This window comes from Chrysemys picta, chromosome 2, assembly GCF_011386835.1.
Source record: "Chrysemys picta bellii isolate R12L10 chromosome 2, ASM1138683v2, whole genome shotgun sequence".
NCBI lineage: Eukaryota > Metazoa > Chordata > Testudines > Emydidae > Chrysemys > Chrysemys picta.
In genome coordinates, this window is record NC_088792.1 from 61914883 (window position 1) to 61936621 (window position 21739).

Consider the following 21739-nt stretch of genomic DNA (forward strand, 5'->3'; position numbering starts at 1 on the left):
TTGGAGGCTGGGGCGAATTATCTGTGAACAGTTGCTAGGACAGTTTACTGATTTACCCCCTAGAAATTGTCATGTTCCACAACTTTCAGGGAACAGTTGAATTTTCTCTCTTATATAGGAGGAAAATCTCCCGGCTGTGCCTTATTCCAGAATTCTGGCTCTGAACAAACCTGAGTGGCTGCATATATTCTTTGGCGTGATTGCTGCTGCCTTCTCTGGTGGCATCCACCCTGCATTTTCTGTTCTATATGGAAAAATCATTGGGGTAAGTTCAGAACTGTATGGTAAACTAACGAACCAGGCACAAATGCAGAACTTTAAATCCTGCTCGACACTCCAGCTAGTCCTCTCTAGTGATGCCTTAAAGCTCCTTCTACTCCCACTGTCACTGAACTCTACAAGTCTTTCCATTGATTTTAGTAGGAACTTGATCAAGCCCTTGATCTCCTCTCTCCACTTGAGATTTCTTGCCTATTTTCCAGCCCCGTATTTGGAATGACTTCACCTTTCTAGTGACGCAAATCACGTTCCCTTATCAAACTCACAGTTTTCATTTACCACTCTCCACTGTTGTGCACATTCCCTGCCCTGTACCCGACCCTACTCTTTGCATTATACCCATTCTCTTTGGACAGTAAGCTCCTTCAAGATACTTTGCATTCCAACATGGTTGTAAGTACCAGGGACGTTCATGGGACCGTCTGAATAATTAACCCCTTAATTCCTGAATCATTGCAGGAAAGAAATGGAATCTTCCTTTGGATTCCAATATATGATTGTTGGAAGCTGCTAGGAGTTGGAGCAGCAGGCAGGGGGAATGGTTGGAGCAAGATGTTGAGGGAATCTTTTATCTTCAGGCAAGAGAAGAGGGGTGTTGTAGTCAGCTGGAGGGGAGGTGAATGGTCTGAGGGCAGGGGCGGCTCTAGGCACCAGCAAAGCAAGCATGTGCTTGGGGCAGCCCATTTGCAGGGGCAGCAGGGATCCAGCATGGGAGCTGAGAACCAACAGGGGGCCCTGGGAGCTGTAGTTCTGTGGTTAGCTCCCTGCCTATAGAGCCAGCCCTGGAGCAGGGAAAGAACTACATTTCCCAGCATTCCCTTGGCCACTACCAACAGGAAAGAGGGGGAGGGAGTGAGGAAGCTGAGACCTCATGCTGCAGCCTGCTGTGAATGGCGAGCTGCACTGTGGTAGGGATACCATATTTTAACATTCAAAAAATAGGACACTCCATGGGGAGGGAGGGTAGCCCCACCCTGCCACCATCCACTCCCTTCAACTGCCCCCCACAGAAACCCCAACCCATCCAACCCCCCCTTGCTCCCTGTCCCCTGATCACCCCCTCCTGGGACCCCTGTCCCAACTGCCCCCCAGGACCTCACCCTCTATCTAAGCCTCCCTTCTCTTTGTCCCCAACTGCCCCCTCCTGAGACACCCCCCCAACTTCCCCCCCTAAGACCCTACCCCCTAACTGTCCCTTGACAAACCCCTGGGACTCCCATGCCTATTCAACTGCTGCCCTGTCCCCTGACTGCCCCCCCCCAAACCCCTGACCCATCTAACTCCCCCTTCTCCCTGCCCCTGACTGCCCCCCGAACCTCTGCCCCATCCAACCCCCCTCCACCTCCCCCCCCCCCCGCTCCCTGTCCCTTGACTGCCGCCCCGGAACCTCCTACACCTTCTCCAACCCCCCAGCTCCCTTACTGTGCCACTCAGACAAGCGTGTCTGGCTTCGTGCAGTGCCAGACACACTGCCGCATACATGCTGCCGTGCTCCCCTGTGGAGCCACAGCCCCCTCCCTCTCCGCCCCAGCACCTGCCTTCCAGATTTGAACACCTCAAAACTCAGGAGTGCTCAAGCTCAGTTTGGGCAGCTGTTACTTCATTTCTCCCAAATCAAATATACTGATCCACTGTAACTTGCTGTAGAAAAAGTAGGATAAAATTGAGCAAGCAATGCTTCCCAGTGGTTATTAGGACTGGAATTGCTATTTTCAACAGCCATTGCCTTTTTTTGGTTTGTTTGTTTAAAAGGAAGACAGTGATATTGCCTTGGGAAATTCCCCATAGAAAGAGTGGAACAAAAGAATAATAAAGGCACCTCAACTTTTCCTCATTTATGTAGGACAGTCTTATAATATGCATCCAGATATCCTCCAATCACACAAGCTGAAAATTGTTCCACTTTACTGCAGTTCTGTAACCATATGGGAACCTATCATGTTTGTTTTCTGTGCACATCTAAAATTCCTGCTGAATGACCTGCCCTGGGAGCTAATTACCAGTGACCCAGGGCTGTGGTGGAAGGAGGGTGCAGGTGTGTGTGTGGGGGAGCGCCCATGGCTGGGGCAGCAGGAGGGGTGTGTGTGGGGCAATGGTGGGTAGGGGGGAGCCCAGAGCTGGGGCAGCAGGGTGTGTGTGTGTGGGGAGAGCCCAGGCTGGTGTGGGTGGGGGTCTGAGAGCCCACTGCTGGGGTAGCAGGGGGGTGCGGGTTGGGGGGAGAGGGGGAGAGCCCAGGGCTGGGGCGGCAGGGGGGTGTGGGTGGTGGGGGAGGGCCCAGGGCTGGGGTGGCAGGGGGGTGCGGCGAGGAGCCCAGGGCTGGGACAGGGGGCAGCTAAAAATTTTTTTTGCTTGGGGCGGCAAAAAACCTAGAGCCGACCCTGTCTGAGGGAGTGACAGCATTCAGTGGAAGGCAGATAAGAGCTGGTGAAGTGGCAGCCTGGAGGCAGGGTTTAATGGGACAGCAGCTCACAGGCAAATGAGGAGAGGGTCTGGTGGAGGGATGGAGAAGGAGCAGCTGATGAGAGGCAGGTCAGCTGGGAGAGGTGGAGTGACCTCCTGGCCAGCAGCAGAAAGCAGAGAGGTGGCAGAGTTCAGGTGCCGGGGAAGAGCTGAGAGAAGGTGAAGTTCAATAGTTTCTACAGTGTTTCCTGAGCTATTGTAACTGGTGATCGCTTTGTGCTTTTCTTACATAGGCTTTTCAAGAAACAGATCCTGAAAAAAGGAGCAAAAACACCACATTGCTTTCTCTAATGTTTCTTGTACTGGGAGTGATCAGCTTAGTAACACACATAATCCAGGTAAACGTCACGACATTGAAAAGTCAAAGCTGAGTATCTGGTCACATACATTATGGTCAAGATTTTCAGATCTCGTTGAGAGGTATGTTGGGGACATAATGCAACTTTGTATTCACTATGTTTCTTAAAAACTGTTCCAGAGCCAAGCCACTGAATGACTCAAGTGGCTGGTATGGAATACAGAGCCTTACCCTTCCCGATTGCCAGTTACAAAGCAGCCCAGGGCAGCAATGTCTGAAAGGTGCTGCTGACCGTTCTGTGTCCTAGGGGGAATGCGTTTGGGCACAGCCCAGTTCCACTACATTGGTGTGTACGTTACAAAAACCACCGGCCCAGTCGGCACTGTTAGATAGCAGAGTGAGTAGTGAGGCTGAGGAATGAGTAAGCAGGGAAGGTGACTCCACTGCTGACCTCTGCAGCTGGCTGCGGAAGCGTGTGGGGGGGCAGTACGAGGAGTTTCCAGGAATGTGTGTGTGGTACCTTTCACCAGCTTTAAACTAACATGTGAAACTATATCCCAAAACACTGTGTAAACTGTGTGGCTGAGTGGTTGAAATATCATCACCTTTACAGCAGGTTGTTCTAAATATGACTGTACAGCCCAGCACATACAATTCAACTGTTTTATTTCCCATTCTGCCTTCTCAGGGATTCATGTTTGGAAATTCTGGAGAAGTTCTGACCAAGAGATTGCGATCTTTGTCATTCAAGGCATTGCTTCAGCAGGTATGGGCCACGTTTCTGGGTCAGAGCGATAGACAGCAAATATGCAGCACTCCTGCCATATGAGCCAGATGGCTTTTGTGGGCTGATGTTTGTTTAACACCATCAAAATTCCTGGTTCCCTGCAGCCTGTGTAGAGCCTCCCTCCAATACAACTTCGAGACAACCCATCCTTTTAATGAAACTTTAACAATGCACAAGCGGCAAGTCTCTGAGCACATGTGCGAAACAAAATAAAGCAAAAGCATGTACAGATTAACTCAGTGGTGCTAGGAGAGCTGTCTAATTTTGATGCCATCTCTTTCAATATCGACCATACTGAAGCGTGCATAAAACATGCATGTATCTGAGTGCATTGGTATATTTGCAAAGATTAACAAAACAGAAGTTAAATCTCTATCTCACCCTGATGGTCATGATATAAATGTTTAGATAAATAGGTTTAGGTCTGTTTGCATCAAACTCCATAGCAAACGGACCATATCATAACAGATATAGGGTCTCAAAGCATTATCTTTGCTCACTAGAGTGGTTTCTCTTGTCAAGATGACCAGCTGGATCAGGAATGATTTACAATAATACTGTTGCAACATGACTGTCCTTGTATACTCCCTGCTGATGGATCCCTGGGAAAGAACACACCTCTATTTGTTCCTTGCAGAGGATTCTCTGTGGGTGAACGATTAGGCACCCTGCACACCCATTGGTGGCACTTGGTATCACAGGGTTCTGCATATGCACTGGAGCATTCTAAGAGGATAGAGGAGGAGAGGGAAAATTACAAAAAAACCCAAACCTCTCCTTCTTTTCCACTACCTTTAAGGATAATAAAGCTGATTCTCCTCCCACATGCACCCATATAGATCAGGAATAGCTCTACAGAAGTCAGTGTAATATAAAAGGTGTAGGAGAGGAGCACTGTGCCTATCAGATGTTGGTCTGGGCGTGGAAGGTACTCTCATTATGGTGCAAAAAGAACGAGGAGTACATGTGCCACAAGTACTCCTTGTTCTTTTTGCTGATACAGATTCACAGGGCTACCACTCTGAAACCTCATTATGGTGCATGACATGTACTTGACTCTAAATTCTAAAATCTTTGAAGTTGTTAGCACCTGGATTGTTAACAGTTTAATGTTCTGAGGGTAAGAATAGTTTATGTTAAGATTGTTTTCAGTTTATCTGACAAATGTTATTAATCACAAAAGAAGAGTAAGTATCTTAGTGTTTATGTTGGCGCTCTCTCTTCCCCACACACACGTGCTAGTCAAGCTTTAAATGTCCATACATTGTACTGATGATCCTGACAAGTCTGAGTTACGATAAGAACATTTCATTTGCAAAAGCAAAAATAACTGAACCATCTATTCCCTTGCAGGAGATTGGGTGGTACGACGATCCTAAAAACACCATAGGGGTTTTGTTAACCAGACTAGCTACAGATGCTTCACAAGTCAAAGGGGTATGTTTGTTTTTGTTTTTATGTTTTGCTTACAAATGTGAATTGCAGTGTTGGCCAGGGACGATGAAGTTACTTTGGAAAACGAGTTGGTAAATCTACTCTAGAGACTGGCTGACACATTTAAATAGCACACTATCAACGTCTCGGAAACAGTTTCACTAGTCCCAATTTATGACGATTCGAAAGCTTTGGCAGATGTTCGTACACCTTCCATTTCCTTGCTGTAAGCGGCTAAGTAAACACCTTAGTAACTCTAAAAGTAAGCCATGTCCAAGGACCAGTGTAAGCACTTCTGCACCACTTAAACTGCATGATGGCGCAAAGTCTTCAGTGTATGAAGTGGCCCTAAAGCCCCACTTCAGTTGCTTGGCGGGGCTGTAGTGTGGGAGAATTGCATTTCAGCCAATGCCCTGGCCTCATGTTGACATGGGTACATTTCTTCTTCCCAGCTCTGTCCACTGTATTTCATACACAGAAAGACGGTTTATGTGGGCTTTATGGGGTGAAGTGAGTTGTCATTAATACTGAGTATCAGTGATGGCAGAAGCACGAGGGACTGTGTGACTTGGGGGAGTGGTGTAGGATAGGAGCCACTGAAAATCCTGCAGGTAAATGGCAAATTCTGCAGAATTTGCAAATCTCCCCTTTCCTTCCCACCACGACTCCATCAAAAAAATTCTGATGCATCAGCCATACTTTTTAAAATAAATTCACTGATGAGCAAAGAGTAATAAGTTTCCTTATTTATTCAATAGTTTAAAATAAAATTAAATTTCCACTTCACTTGTTTTAACAAAATTAAAAAAAATGCTTCCTCGACTCCCGGATTCACTAGACTCACTAGATCCTCAGACTCACTAGATTTCATACTCCCTCCCATCTCCTCTTTACTGGCCAGCACAGAGTGGGAATCAATCAAAGATTTGACCAAACGTACAATTATTTGAATCTTTAAAAACTGCAACTTAATTCTTGAGGATAAGGTCCATCATCCCAGCTGTCAAGGTAAAAAAGGTGCATGGGATCCAAACTATAAAAAAGCTTAATAGATCAAAATGAACATCAGAACATTGCATTCTCCGGAGCAGTGGTTCTCAACCGGCTGCGAGCAGGTTTCAGGGGGTCCGCAAAGCAGGGCCAGCATTAGAGTCGGTGGGGCCAAGGGCAGAAAGCCAAGGCCCCACCTCATGGGGCTGAAGCCCACGGCCCTGAGCCGCACCACATGGGGATGAAGCCAAAGCCTGAACAATGTAGCTTCGCGGGGGGCCCTGTGACATGGAGCCCCAGGTAATTGCCCTGCTTGCTACCCCATAATGCTGGTCCTGGCTTTTATATGCAGAAAACCAGTTATTGTGGGCAATGAAGTTTTTATAGCATGTTGCGGGGGCAGGGACCTCAGAAAGGAAAAGGGTGAGAACCCCTGCTCCGGAGAACAAAGAAATAACAGTGAGTGAGAGACAAGGTGGATGAGGTAATATCTTATATTGGACAAACTTCTGTTGGTGAGAGAGGCAAGCGTTCGAGCTTACACAGAGCTCTTTAGTTCTTCTTCACCAAGGGTATGTCTACACTACGAAATTAGTTCGAATTTATAGAAGCCGGTTTTATAGAAATTGGTTGTATACAGCCGATTGTGTGTCCCCCCACATAGAATGCTCTAAGTGCTCTAGTCGGCGGACCGCGTCCACAGTACCGAGGCTAGCGTCGACTTCCGGAGCATTGCACTATGGGTAGCTATCCCACAGCTATCCCACAGTTCCCGCAGTCTCCGCCCCCCATTGGAATTCTGGGTTGAGATCCCAATGCCCGGATGATGCAAAACAGTGTCGCGGGAGGTTCTGGGTACATGTCGTCAGGCCCCTCCCCCTCCGTCACAGCAACAGCAGACAATAGATTCGCGCCTTTTTACCTGGGTTACCTGTGCAGACAACATACCACGGCAAGCATGGAGCCCACTCAGCTCAGCTGAGCTCACCGTCACCATATGTCCTCTGGGTGCCAGCAGACGTGGGACTGCATTGCTACACAGCAGCAGCTGCTAACTGCCTTTTGGCGGTAGATGGTGCAGTAGACTGGTAGCCTTCATCGGCGATCTGGGTGCTGGCAGCTGTGGGGCTGCATTGCACCAGCCCCTTGCCTTTTGGCAGTAGATGGTGTATTACGACTGGTAACCATCCTATTACAAGTTGGATCATCGCACATTAGCAGAATCTTCCCTGAGCAGCAGATTGTGCAATAGGCCTGAAGGCCATCGTAATACACTAACTGCCAAGCGCCCAGTATTTGCTGCCAAGCACCCAGAAAGATGCCGAGGGCTATCAGTCACGCTGCACCGTCGTCTTAAGATGTAAAAAATAGATTTGCTCTGTTATTATTTGCTTCCCCTCCCTCCATCAAATCAACGGCCTGCTAAGCCCAGGGTTTTCAGTTTAATCTTTGGGGGGACCATTCTGTGTGACAGTTCTTTGTGTTTCTCCCTGATGCACAGCCACCGTTCTTGATTTTAATTCCCTGTACTTGTACGCCATGTCGTCACTCGGCCCGCCCTCCCTCCTTCCCCTAGTCCATCAGATACTAGTTTCGCGCCTTTTTTTCAGACCAGGCGCCATAGCTAGCACTGGGATCATGGAGCTAGTGTCGACTTCCGGAGCATTGCACACAGTTCCCGCAGTCTCCGCCCCCCATTGGAATTCTGGGTTGAGATCCCAATGCCCGGATGATGCAAAACAGTGTCGCGGGAGGTTCTGGGTACATGTCGTCAGGCCCCTCCCCCTCCGTCACAGCAACGGCAGACAATAGATTCGCGCCTTTTTACCTGGGTTACCTGTGCAGATAACATACCACGGCAAGCATGGAGCCCACTCAGCTCAGCTGAGCTCACCGTCACCATATGTCCTCTGGGTGCCAGCAGACGTGGGACTGCATTGCTACACAGCAGCAGCTGCTAACTGCCTTTTGGCGGTAGACGGTGTAGCATGAGTGATAGCCATGGGGCTGGCAGCCGTAGGGCTGCATTGCACCAGCCCCTTGCCCTTTGGTAGAAGATGGTATATTACGACTGGTATCCGTCGTCGTCGTACTGCAGTGGCTGTCAATCATGGGCACCTGGGAAGACATGCTACTGTCTCGATGATGATGGCTATCAGTCGTAGTATACTATTTTCTGCCAATTGCCCAGTATTGTCTGCTAAGCACCCAGAAGAGGCCGAGGGCGATCTGGGTGCTGGCAGACGTGGGGCTGGCAGACGTGGGGCTGCATTGCTACACAGCAGCAGCCCCTTGCCTTTTGGTAGAAGATGGTATATTACGATTGGTATCCGTCGTCATCGTACTGCAGAGGCTATCAGTCATGCTGCACCGTCGGCTGCCAGCTTAAGATGTAAAAAATAGATTTGTTCTGTATTCATTTGCTTCCCCTTCTTCCGTGAAATCAACAGCCTGCTAAGCCCAGGGTTTTCAGTTTAATCTTTGGGGGGACCATTCTGTGTGACAGTTGTTTGTGTTTCTCCCTGATGCACAGCCACCTTTCTTGATTTTAATTCCCTGTACCTGTACCTGTACGCCATGTCGTCACTCGGCCCTCCCTCCCTCCCGCCCTCCCTCCTTCTCCTGGTCCATCAGATACTAGTTTCGCGCCTTTTTTCTGACCAGGCGCCATAGCTAGCACTGGGATCATGGAGCCCGCTCAGATCACCGTGGCAATTATGAGCACTATGAACACCATGCGCATTGTCCTGGAGTATATGCAGAGCCAGGACATGCCAAGGCGAAACCCGGACCAGCCGAGGAGGCGATTGCAGCGCGGCGAAGAGAGTGATGAGGAAATTGACATGGACATAGACCTCTCACAAGGCACTGGTCCCAGCAATGTGGAAATCATGGTGTCACTGGGGCAGGTTCATGCCGTGGAACGCCGATTCTGGGCCCGGGAAACAAGCACAGACTGGTGGGACCGCATTGTGCTGCAGGTGTGGGACGATTCCCAGTGGCTACGAAACTTTCGCATGCGTAAGGGCACTTTCATGGAACTTTGTGACTTGCTTTCCCCTGCCCTGAAACGCCAGGATACCAAGATGAGAGCAGCCCTCACAGTTGAGAAGCGAGTGGCGATAGCCCTGTGGAAGCTTGCAACGCCAGACAGCTACCGGTCAGTCGGGAATCAATTTGGAGTGGGCAAATTTACGGTGGGGGCTGCTGTGATCCAAGTTGCCAGGGCAATGAAAGACCTGGTGATATCAAGGGTAGTGACTCTGGGCAACGTGCAGGCAATAGTGGATGGTTTTGCTGAAATGGGATTCCCAAACTGTGGTGGGGCCATAGACGGAACCCATATCCCTATCTTGGCACCGGAGCACCAAGCCACCGAGTACATAAACCGCAAGGGGTACTTTTCAATGCTGCTGCAAGCCCTGGTGGATCACAAGGGACGTTTCACCAACATCAACGTGGGATGGCCGGGAAAGGTACATGATGCTTGCGTCTTCAGGAACTCTGGTCTGTTTCGAAAGCTGGAGGAAGGGACTTCCTTCCCGGACCAGAAAGTAACCGTTGGGGATGTTGAAATGCCTATCGTGATCCTTGGGGACCCAGCCTACCCCTTAATGCCATGGCTCATGAAGCCGTACACAGGCAGCCTGGACAGTAGTCAGGACCTGTTCAACTACAGGCTGAGCAAGTGCCGAATGGTGGTGGAATGTGCATTTGGACGTTTAAAAGTGCGCTGGCGCAGCTTACTGACTCGCTCAGACCTCAGCGAAAAGAATATCCCCATTGTTATTGCTGCTTGCTGTGCACTCCACAATATCTGTGAGAGTAAGGGGGAGACATTTATGGCGGGGTGGGAGGTTGAGGCAACTCGCCTGGCCGCTGATTACGCGCAGCCAGACACCAGGGCGGTTAGAGGAGCACAACAGGGCGCGGTGCGCATCAGAGAAGCTTTGAAAACGAGTTTTGTGACTGGCCAGGCTACTGTATGAAACTTCTGTTTGTTTCTCCTTGATGAACCCTCCAAACCCCGCCCCCCCGACCCGGTTCACTCTACTTCCCTGTAAACCAACCACCCCACCCCACCCTCCCCTCCCCAATTCGAGCACCGCTTGCAGAGGCAATAAAGTCATTGTTTTTTCACATTCATGCATTCTTTATTAATTCCTCACAGAAGTAGGGGGATAATTGCCAAGGTAGCCTGGGATGGGTGGGGGAGGAGGGATGGAAAAGGACACACTGCATTTTAAAACTTTAACTCTTATTGAAGGCCAGCCTTCTGATGCTTGGGCGATCATCTGGGGTGGAGTGACTAGGTGGCCGGAGGCCCCCCCACCGTGTTCTTGGGCGTCTGGGTGAGGAGGCTATGGAACTTGGGGAGGAGGGCTGTTGGTTAAACAGGGGCTGTAGCGGCGGTCTCTGCTCCTGCTGCCTTTCCTGCAGCTCAACCATACGCTAGAGTATATCAGTTTGATGCTCCAGCAGACGGAGCATTGACTCTTGCCGTCTGTCTGCAAGCTGACGCCACCTATCATCTTCAGCCCGCCACTTGCTCTTTTCATCCCGCCATTCAGCCCGCCACCTCTCCTCTCGTTCATATTGTGCTTTTCTCATGTCCGACATTGACTGCCTCCACGCATTCTGCTGTGCTCTATCAGCGTGGGAGGACATCTGCAGCTCCGTGAACATATCGTCCCGCGTCCTACGTTTTCTCTTTCTAATGTTCACTAGCCTCTGCGAAGGAGAAACATTTGCAGCTGGTGGAGGAGAAGGGAGAGGTGGTTAAAAAAGACACATTTTAGAGAACAATGGGTACACTCTTTCATTACAAGGTCGCATTTTTCCTCTGCCTGCCGGTTTGGTATGAGAGATCACTCACGCAGTGCCCCAGGCAACATATTTCGGCTTGCAGGCAGCCATGGTTGGCCACAGTCTTTTGGCTTTTTTAACCTTCTTAACATGCGGGAAAGGTTTCAAACAGCAGCGCATTTCCCATATCAAGTATGAATAGGGTTGGCCATTTAAAATGGGTTTTCAATGTAAAAGGAGGGGCTGCGGTTTCCCGGTTAACATGCGGCACAAACCCAAGTAAACCACCCCCCCCACACACACACACGATTCTCTGGGATGATCACTTCACCCCTCCCCCCACCGCGTGGTTAACAGCGGGGAACATTTCTGTTCAGAAGAGCAGGAACGGGCACCTCTGAATGTCCCCTTAATAAAATCACCCCATTTCAACCAGGTGACCGTGAATGATATCACTCTCCTGAGGATAACAAAGAGAGATAAGGAATGGATATTGTCTGCATGCCAGCAAACACCGGGACCATACGCTGCCATGCTTTGTTATGCAATGATTCCAGACTACGTGCTACTGGCCTGGAGTACATGAAGGAGGGCTTTCTGGAGATGTCCCTGGAGGATTTCCGCTCCATCCCCATACACGTTAACAGACTTTTCCAGTAGATGTACTGGCCGTGATTGCCAGGGCAAATTAATCATTAAACACGCTTGCTTTTAAACCATGTGTAATGTTTACAAATATTTACAAAGGTACACTCACCAGAGGTCTCCTGTGTGCCCTGAGGTTCTTGGGTGAATTCGGGGGTTACTGGTTCCAGGTCCAGGGTCACAAACATATCCTGGCTGTTGGGGAAACCGGTTTCTCCGCTTCCTTGCTGCTGTGAGCTACCTACAGTACCTCCATCCTCATCTTCCTCGTTCCCCGAACCGTCTTCCCTGTGTGTTTCTCCATTGACGGAGTCATAGCACACGGTTGGGGTAGTGGTGGCTGCACCCCCTAGAATGGCATGCAGCTCCGCGTAGAAGCGGCAAGTTTGCGGCTCTGCCCCGGACCTTCCGTTTGCTTCTCTGGCTTTGTGGTAAGCTTGCCGTAGCTCCTTAATTTTCACGCGGCACTGCTGTGTGTCCCTGTTATGGCCTCGGTCCTTCATGGCCTTGGAGACCTTTTCTAATACTTTGCCATTTCTTTTACTGCTACGGAGTTCAGCTAGCACTGATTCATCTCCCCATATGGCGAGCAGATCCCGTACCTCCCGTTCGGTCCATGCTGGAGCTCTTTTGCGATCCTGGGACTCCATCACGGTTACCTGTGCTGATGAGCTCTGCGTGGTCACCTGTGCTCTCCACGCTGAGCAAACAGGAAATGAAATTCAAACGTTCGCGGGTCTTTTCCTGTCTACCTGGTCAGTGCATCTGAGTTGAGAGTGCTGTCCAGAGCGGTCACAATGAAGCACTGTGGGATAGCTCCCGGAGGCCAATAACGTCGAATTCCGTCCACACTACCCCAATTCCGACCCGCAAAGGCCGATTTTATCGCTAATCCCCTCGTCGAAGGTGGTGTAAAGAAACCGGTTTAAAGGACCCTTTAAGTCGAAAGAAAGGGCTTCGTCGTGTGGACGTGTCCAGGCTTAATTCGATTTAACGCTGCTAAAGTCGACCTAAACCCGTAGTGTAGACCAGGCCCCAGAGAAGATATTACCTCACCTACCTTGTCTCTCTAATCTCCTGGAACCAACACGGTTACTGCTAAGTAACTAAGTATGTTGTGCTAGCTGAAGTCTCAAAGTGATCTTTATGTATAAGCCCCAGAGTACATGGCAATAATTCATCTTGGCATTGGTTTGGTTTTATAATTTTATTGAACACAAAAGTCTCTTGAGGGCAGGAAAGCCTTTGGCTAGCAAAGAAAGACTCATACTTCCCACCCAAGGTTTTCTTGGCTTGTCCACAGTGCGATATTTGAAAGATGGGTTGTTTCCACAAAACTTTCCATTTCATCTGCAGGCATGAGTAGAACTGACCAACATGTTTTCAGTGAATAGTATTTTTGCTGAAATATGTATTTTTAGGGACCCCAAATCTATTCATGAATTCAGGTAAAATATGACTAATAGTCAAAAGAGATAGGAAGGGAGATTTGATTTAAGTCTAAATGTTTCATTTTGACCATTTAAACATATGCCATTTCTACTTTTGTTTTGAAATGGCATTTCATTTTCAAATTTGACCAAATAAAAAAGAGAAGAAAAACATCGCAAAATGGCCAAATCAATACAAAAAAAAGTGTGTGTGTGGCGGGGGGAGTTTTTCGTCAACCAAAATGTTTTGGTCAATTTGAAATTACTATTTTTTATTCGACCAAAGAATTTTTTTATTGTTTCAGATCTAATTGAATCATTTCCCCCTCCTCCCCCAATTTTCCACTTTGGTCCCCAGCTGGAAAAATCCACTATTTTCTCAGCTGAGCCATCAGTATTGTCACAGTTTACACAGATCCGGTGTGCCAATTATCACTTTTACATTTCTTGATGACATGGATGTGCAGATCCTCAGGGAGAGAAGAGGTCTTTGGTGTGAACGCTCATTTCCTGTTGCTAACACAGCTGAAAACAAAGTGCCTAATTAAAGGAACCTGCAGCTTCCATTATCTTCAGCTGATGTACAGCACCTATGAAAATCAGGCCCTAGATACCTTAAGCTGGGCACCCAATAACTGACATGTCCCAAATTAGAGGCTGTTGGCTCTTCATGATTTCTGTGCCTTGTTGTGGCACAGGAAGACCCTGATATTTTTGTTGAATTGAGCCCATGTGGCCACATTTTCATTCGGCTTCCTGAACCTCACCCCAAGGGATATTTGAATATGTAATTGTCCATATGGGTTTTTGCATATACAATTGTCCATTTTAAATGCACAACATTTACGATTCTTCTCCCTCTGAACATTTGATCCTGAGTGAACAATGATTTCATACATTTGATCTATATTTTGTGTCTCAGGAATTAACTTTGGACTGTTTTGCTTTTAATAGGCTACTGGAAGCCGACTTGGCTTGTTCACTAAGACTGCCTCTACCCTTCTGACCGCCATCATTATTGCTTTTGTATATGACTGGCGATTAACTTTGCTTATCGTGGCCTGCATTCCTTTCGTTATTGCTGCAAGTGCTATTCGACTGAGCTCTGTGGCTCGTCAGGCATCAAAAGATCAAAAAGCTTTGGAAGAGGCCGGAAGAGTAAGATCTCCAATATAAATTAAATGGGTATAATTTATATCGTTTCAAGGACAACATTGTCAGTGATGATTTTCTAAAGAAATTACTCTGAAATATATTAAATAAAACAGTGATAAAGAGAGACACTCTATTATAGTGGGATGCTAGCTCCACTCTCGTTAAGGTTGAGGATGAGTTTTCTTATTGCTTTAAAATCCACACAGTTATTCCTATTGCCTTAACATCATTTTTTTGCCATTGAATTTTAACACAAAGTTAAGGTTGCTTGGTGGCATGTCGTCCCCTTGGAGAACCTTGAGTTGAGCAAAACTCAAACTTCTGAACATCAGGAATTGCACAGTTAAGGTTGCTGATGCAACCTTAACTCTGCCCTCTTTCAGTAATTCCCCAGTGCTCCCTGTTATGACACATTGTACATGTATGATATTCTTTCTGGGGAGTTCGTGAAGTGTGACAGTGAAGTGGAACCTTCTGAATCTTTATAGTGCCATGGGCCAGTGACAGTACATGCACAGTGAGGCATAGCTGAAAGAGGCTAGAGGGAAGCTAGCATGGTCAACCTTCCTCTCCCCGTTTTTGTCCTTTCATAGTGTTAGATGGAATCCTGGGGGTGACATTGAATGGACTAGAGAAGAAAGTGAAGAGCTTGTACATGTCAGCAGCTGCGGGGTTGGCAGAGCAAAGGTATGTGTGTTAACTGGGCACTGCGGAAAGAGGGCAGAGTTAAGATTGCATGGACAACCTTACTTGTGCATCGCCTGGTTTTCAGTAGTTTGAGATTTGTTCCACACAGCATTCTGCAGGGGTACGACATACCCACAAGCAACCTTAACTCTGCATTTAACGGCGTTCTTTGCCATGGAATTTCCAAGTTTTTTTGTGGGTTTTTTTGTTGTTTTTTAAACAGGAAAAGCTCTGGTGGCGTTAGGAGGTAGTGGCCATATAGGCAGTTGTACATCTAGTGTTCCACAATTAGCATTCTGAGACAGCTGCACCCCCTGACACACACATTCATCAGCTGTGCCTCACCAGCCCTGCTTCAGCACACCTCCCCCGCCATACCTCCGACCCAGTCACTGCATTCCCCCATCCCCACTACCATACAGAGGCCTCCCTATTGCAAGCAGGGACCACCTCTCCCTGAAGTTTTCACTCCGTGTGTACTAACTTGTCTATTACTGTCACTTCCTCCCTCCTCTAATCTGACTCACATGCAGTGCCTGGGGTGAAGGACAGCTGTGTTCCAGGGGCATAGTGTTCCTGGTCATGTTTCAGAATGGCTAGAGGGTGGAGTTTCTAGCAGGCTGGTAGGAGAAATCACAGATAGGGTTTGTGTTCCAAAACACTGACAATTTTATGTTTGAGAGAAAAATCCTCTGACCCCTTTCCGATAGATGTGCCCCATCTCCAAGAACAGTGCGGTGTTAGAGCTTGTAATGGTTTCTGGTAGGCCATGAACTCTCCAATTAATGTGCGTCCAGTAGGTTTCCTGTAATGTTGGGGTGCACTGACAGAGCTGGGAGGTGCAGCGGGTCAGGTGCACTGGTAGAGGTGGGGTATAGGAAGGTTGGGGTACACTGGAAGGGCTGGGGCTGCAGGAAAGTTGGGGTACATGAGGGGTTGGGGTGCAAAGACAGCTGTGGGATGCAGGGGGTTAGGATGCCAAGACCAAGCTGGGGGTTGGGGTGCAGGAAGGTTGAGGTGCAGGATGGCTTGAGTTTATTGGCAAAGGGGGCACATGGGTTGCAGTGCATGGCTGGGGGGTGCACTGGCAGAGCTGGGGGGTCACATGCCTCCATCACCTGAACCGCTTATCTCCCCTACCACCTATTCCTAGTTACCCCAATCCACCCTCCCAGCAGGGTTGCCAATTCTGGTTGAACCTATTCCTGGAGGTTTCCTCACATGACACAATCTTTAAAGATTAATCTTTAATTCCTGAAAAACAACGAGGAGTCTGGTGCCTTTGTGGATACAGACTAACACGGCTACTCCTCTAATACTTCAATTCCGGGAAACTCCAGGACAATCCTGGAGGTTTGGCAACCCTCATTCCAAGAAAGTTTACACATCCAATTTTCCACCCAAATGCTTTCATTGCATTTCTCCCAAAATGAAATTATCTCCTATGACTCTCTCACATTGTAGCAAACTCCAGCCACTCAGTTCAAAATTCCTTTTGTCTTAGGTGGGTGTTGTAATTAACTTATCTTTAGTAGTGTTAATTGAAGGGTGAGTTCACAGCCATCCAGTGGTCTATGATTCATCTTCCAGTCCTTAGTATCTACGTATGAATTCTAGATCTAGAGTTCTAGCTCTAAATTTTTGGTTTTTTTTAAACACCCACCACCTAGAAACATTTTTTTTAAAATGGCTGTTTTTAGGGCTTCTATCTCCAGAACGTCTGGCTCAACGGATGTCAAGTTTAGGTCACTAACCCTACCCTGCCATCACCTGAGGTGCACCACTATAAATTGGTGAACCTTATTGGGGTGCAAGATATGTGTAGTGATCCAAATTTGGGGTCATTTGACCAAGGGGTTCACGAGATGTTGTTTCCCGTCCAGTAATCAGCTTTTCTAAAGGTTCGTTCTAGAAATGTTTTTTTGCCCACATCTAGAGATCAGACCACGGGTCTGATCCTGGCACAAGGGTCTCACTCACTTGAGGGTGACCCCAGAGAATGCATGGCATCCACTAGCCTAGGGTTACCATATTTTGTGCCTCCAAATGGAGGACACTCCCAGGGGCCCCGGCCCCGCCCCCAGCCCCGCCCCCACCCCAACTCCGCCCCCTCCCAAAGTCTCCTCCCCCTCCCCTGCTTCCTGCGAACATTTGAGTCGCGGGAAGCCTGTAGCAGGTAAGGGGCGGTGTGGGGGGAGGCGCGGCCCAGGCTGGCCCCCCAGCGGCTCCAGCCTGGGTCGGCTCAGGCCCTGGGGTGCCGGCCCCGGCCGACCACCCCCGGCCCGCCCAGCACTGCCGGCCCCCGGCGGCCCGGCGCAGCCCCCGGCTCGCGGCCCCGCGGCCCCCCCGGCTCGCGGCCCCGCGGGCCTCCCGGCCCTGCGGCCCAGCGGACCTCCCGGGCCCCGCGGCCCCCCCGGCTCGCAGCCCAGCGGCCCCCCCGGTTCCCGGCCCAGCGGACCCAGCGGACCCCCCGGCCCCCCCGGCTCGCGGCCCCGCGGGCCCGGACTGCCTCTGGGCCCCGTGGACCCCCCGGCCCAGCGGACCCCGCGGCCCAGCAGCCCCCCCGGCTCCCGGCCCAGCGGACCCAGCGGACCCCCCGGCTCGCGGCCCCGCGGGCCCGGACTGCCTCGCGGCCCCGCGGACCCCCGCGGCCCAGCGGACCCCCCGGCTCCCGGACCGGCACCGCGCCCCCGGCTCCCCGCCCGGCCCCGCGCCCACCCCGGCCCGGCACTGCGACCCCGGCCCGGCACCACGCGCCCGGCCGGGCTCGGCACCATGCCCGCGGCCCCGGCCAAAGAGGCCCCGGCCGAGCCCTCCCGATTTTCCCGGACATGCCCGGCTTTTGGGGATTTCCCCCCGGACGGGGATTTGAGCCCCCAAAAGCCGGACATGTCCGGGAAAATCCGGACGTATGGTAACCCTACACTAGCCCTTTGGGGGAAGCAAGATTCAGAACATTATCAGCAAAAGAGTTTGGCCATCCACGTAGGCTCTTGAGTAAAGGTCAAGCACTCCACAAGTTACACTGAGCACGTATGTAAAACGAACCCCAAAGGATTTGCAGGTATACTATGGTCAAAGCAGCTGGATAGACTGAAGAGATGCACAGTAAGTGTTTGTTCCTGAACTCCCCCAACTAGTGACAGTTCACGGCCCCCCTTTGAAAATCTGGGAAAGCTTGGCTGACATGTTGCGCCTGACCCCCCTCTGTTTGCCAGGCTCTGAAGCTGCCTTGCCCAACCGTGGGGATCTATCTGCCTTCCATGCCCCCTCTCATGTGAGCCAGGGTCTGCAGTAGGCATTGCTTTCTGGAGACATCTAAGCCCCCCTCCCTACCTCCTCACATGAATTGGAATCTGGGGTGCTTTGTCCCTCTAAGGGAGTCTGGCCCCCTCTCTCTACCTCTCCCCATGTGAGCTTGGATCAGGGAAATCTGGGTGCTTTGAGTGGGAAGCTTAGAACAGGCATGCTCAGAGCATGCCCCAAGAACACACTGCTGAGAGGGGTGAGGAGCTGAGAATGGGCATGTCAGAAACTCTACAGGCTTGGGGAGGGGGAATGGAAAAATCCACTGGCATGAATGGAGCTGTTCATCTGTCTCAGAGCTAGGTGACCCGGTGTCTCAATCTTAGAGGGACTGTCCTGATATTCAGGGCTTTGTCTTATAGAGGTGCCTATTACTCCCTACCCCGTCCCGATTTTTCACCCTTGCTGTCTGATCACCCTACTCAGAGCTAGATTCTGGCTGAATTCAGGCTGGGTGTTCACTTTCAGCTGAGAACATCTCATTGACATGAATGGGCCATTTCACAGCTCTCTGAGACTATTATGATGCTGATGGATGTGTGGAGCACCTCTGCTCCACTGGCCTTCTAATTTTATACAGCATTACAACTGAGCACCAGCTGTGCTCTAGCTAAGGTGGGGAAGCCCTTCCTGTTTAAAGGATGAAAACTAAGTATGTTAAAATCTGTGTGTTTACACAGATTGTCTTGAAATTTGCTATGTGTCATGAAAGTGTAGGGTAGGGTGAGTGATCCAAAGATGGGGTCATTTGAGTATGGGGTTCCCCACAGCCTCCAGGGGGGAAAAATTAAGTTCACAGATTTTAGCAACTTTGAAGTTCTAAGCCCACCCTGAGCAGAAATCTGAAAATGAAATGTAAACTTTTGTTTTAATTTGGAGAAATGGACTCTGAGCACAGCCGATAATTAAGAAGGCTCTCAAACTGTGTTTGAAAAGAAAATTAATTACAAGGGGTGATTGCCGTGTAAGAGTAAGTGGGAAGAAGGGGCTGTTTGGGGTCTAGTGCAAGGGATGGGGGCACAGGTGCTGACTCTGTGGGTGGAAAAAAATTGATGGATGCTTAGCACCTACTGGCAGCCAGTTCCATCCCTTCCCCCCACAGTACCTCCCGCCCACCGGTGGCCCCGCTGATCAACTCTTTTTCCCCTCCCTCCCAGCGTTTCCTGCCCACCACAATCTGCTGTTCCTCGGTGTGCAGGAGGTGCTGGGGGGAAAGGGGAAGCAGTGGGGATGAGATGCGCTCGAGGGAAGGGGAGGAACTGGGTGGGAATAAGCAGGGTGGGAAGAGGTGGGATGGGGGTGGGGCTTTGGGGGACTGGGTGGAGTGGGGGTGGGGCCTGGAGCTGAGCGGGGGTTTGAGCACCCCTGGGGAAAGGAGGAAGCCGGCACATGAGGAGGGGGATAAATGAGGATAGGTGGTGGGGGAGGGAAGAAGGGTTAGGGGCTCAAATAATGGGGAGGGGAGGGATTGGGGGAGTGTGAGAGGAGAGGATGGGGAATGTGAGGGGTGGCAGAGGACGTTGAGGATTTGGGGGTGGGCTGTCAGCCCTGAATTCTCCCCTTCTGTGTGTGCTTGGATCTAGGGGAGCCCTGCTCCTCCCTGTGAGCTGGGATCTAGGGACCCTGCTCTTCTTGGAGTTTCTGAGCCTCTCACCTTGCTCTCCAATGAACCCAGGATCAGGGGGGGCTAAAGAATATGCAAATTTAAACATCTGAAATCCAGAAAATGAAAAGTGAAGATACACGTCACCCCTGTGGGAGTGCTGGCCAAAGTGTGTGGGGGAAGGGCCTGGTTTGGAGGAGGGGTGGACTGGGTGGGCTGGCACATGGCTGGGGAAGCCTGGCAGAAGCAGGAGCAGGAGTCCCCACTGGGGGTGGGTAGTAGGAGTGGGGGCTCACCCAGCTCAGTGTGCCGCTCAGGCTGCATAACCAAGGTAGCATGCAGCCCTCCAGTGAGCTGCTGCCTGGGATGTGTGTACTCAGAGCAAGGAGCAACTTCTTACCTTTTAATGACTTCTATAGTGCCAGCTAATGCTGCTGTGCAACAAAATGTACAGGTTGGGGGAGGAGTACTTAGGAATCACATAGCAGCCATGTTGGCTTAGTAGAAAGACCACTGTGTGACCTTAGGCAAATAATTTAATGGTTGTGCCTCAGTTTTCCTGAGAATGATACTTAATCTCCTTTTTTTAAAAGAAAAACACTTGGGGCTTGTCTATACTTACCGCGCTGGTTCAGCGGCAGGCAATCGAACTTCTGGGTTCGATTTATCGCGACTTGTCTGGATGCGATAAATCGAACTCAGAAGTGCTCCCCGTCGACTCCGGTAATCCTGCTCGCCGCGAGGAGTACGCGGAGTCGACGGGGCAGCCTGCCTGCCGGGTGTGGACCGCGGTAAGTTCGAACTAAGGTACGTCGACTTCAGCTACGTTATTCACGTAGCTGAAGTTGCGTACCTTACTTCGATTTGGGGGTTTAGTGTAGACCAAGCCTTGGAGAGCGAAAGATGAAAAGTGCTACAGATGTGCTAACTACGTAGTGGTAGGAGTAGACTCAAACATAAGAGAATACTTCATATCTGTCTTGTCTCCTGATTTAGATTTCAACGGAAGCGGTTGAAAATATAAGAACTGTGGCTTCATTAACTAGTGAAGATGCATTCTATGAGAGATATAATGCAAGTTTGAATGGTCCATACAGGTAGGATTTGCAAGCAACGAATACATATTTTCTTAATTTAAAACTACTCAAGATTTATTCATATTATATTCATTTTCAGACTGAAAATATTAAACATATAAATGATTTGAAAAGATTTTGGCAGGGTAAAATGTATTTACTCCGTTTCTTTAAAATACATTCTTAGATGCTATTGTATGTGATGTAATATTTGTGTGAGAGAGAGAATGTAATGACCTGGTATAAAGTTTTTATTAACATGAATATGGGATATTTACTTGCTTCACAAGTACTGCAGCAGAATGAGCTTCATGGGTCAAGTGGCAAAGACTTTATACTACATAATGTCACCATATATTATGACTTTAACTACAAGTAAGGACTTGCAGGTCTTGAAATAAGATGCATTTCTTTTTCCCCTTTGGCCTTTTCATTCACTCTCTACAAGCTAACCACTGCAGGGGCTAACTTCTAATATCCAAATATGTCAGACATTTTCCTAGTCTCCATTTGATTTAAATGAAATGATCTACCATCCATTTTGTTTCTTTCCCCTTAAATATGCTTTAAGTAAAAGTAGGGATTGAAAATTATAGTCCTCTGCCAATGACAGTTTTATGATTCAATATTCTATAAACCATCAGTATGAGGGAAAAAAATCTATATTTCATTGGAGAAATGGGATTCTCAGCTTTAGCACTTGTCTCTAGTCCTCTCAGATCATTGTATCACAATATTATGATTTTTAGAGAAACTATTTTGAAAAACATTTTTAAAATATAT

At 49.3% G+C, this 21739-nt stretch overlaps 1 protein-coding gene across 7 annotated transcripts in view; it reads left to right on the top strand.

Moving 5' to 3' along the window:
* Positions 1–21739, top strand: part of LOC135981324 (ATP-dependent translocase ABCB1-like) — an 85191-nt gene that overhangs the window by 47847 nt on the left and 15605 nt on the right. For 4 of the 7 annotated variants that reach the window (XM_065583297.1, XM_065583296.1, XM_065583298.1 and 1 more), the window contains 6 exons: positions 119–265; positions 2973–3077; positions 3726–3803; positions 5178–5261; positions 14084–14287; positions 20877–20977. In XM_065583297.1, coding sequence (XP_065439369.1) covers positions 119–265; positions 2973–3077; positions 3726–3803; positions 5178–5261; positions 14084–14287; positions 20877–20977 — 719 coding nt within the window. Of the gene's footprint in view, positions 1–118; positions 266–2972; positions 3078–3725; positions 3804–5177; positions 5262–11490; positions 11771–14083; positions 14288–14877; positions 14958–20876; positions 20978–21739 lie in introns of those variants that run through there. The other 3 variants (XM_065583301.1, XM_065583299.1, XM_065583302.1) reach the window with 3 other exon arrangements.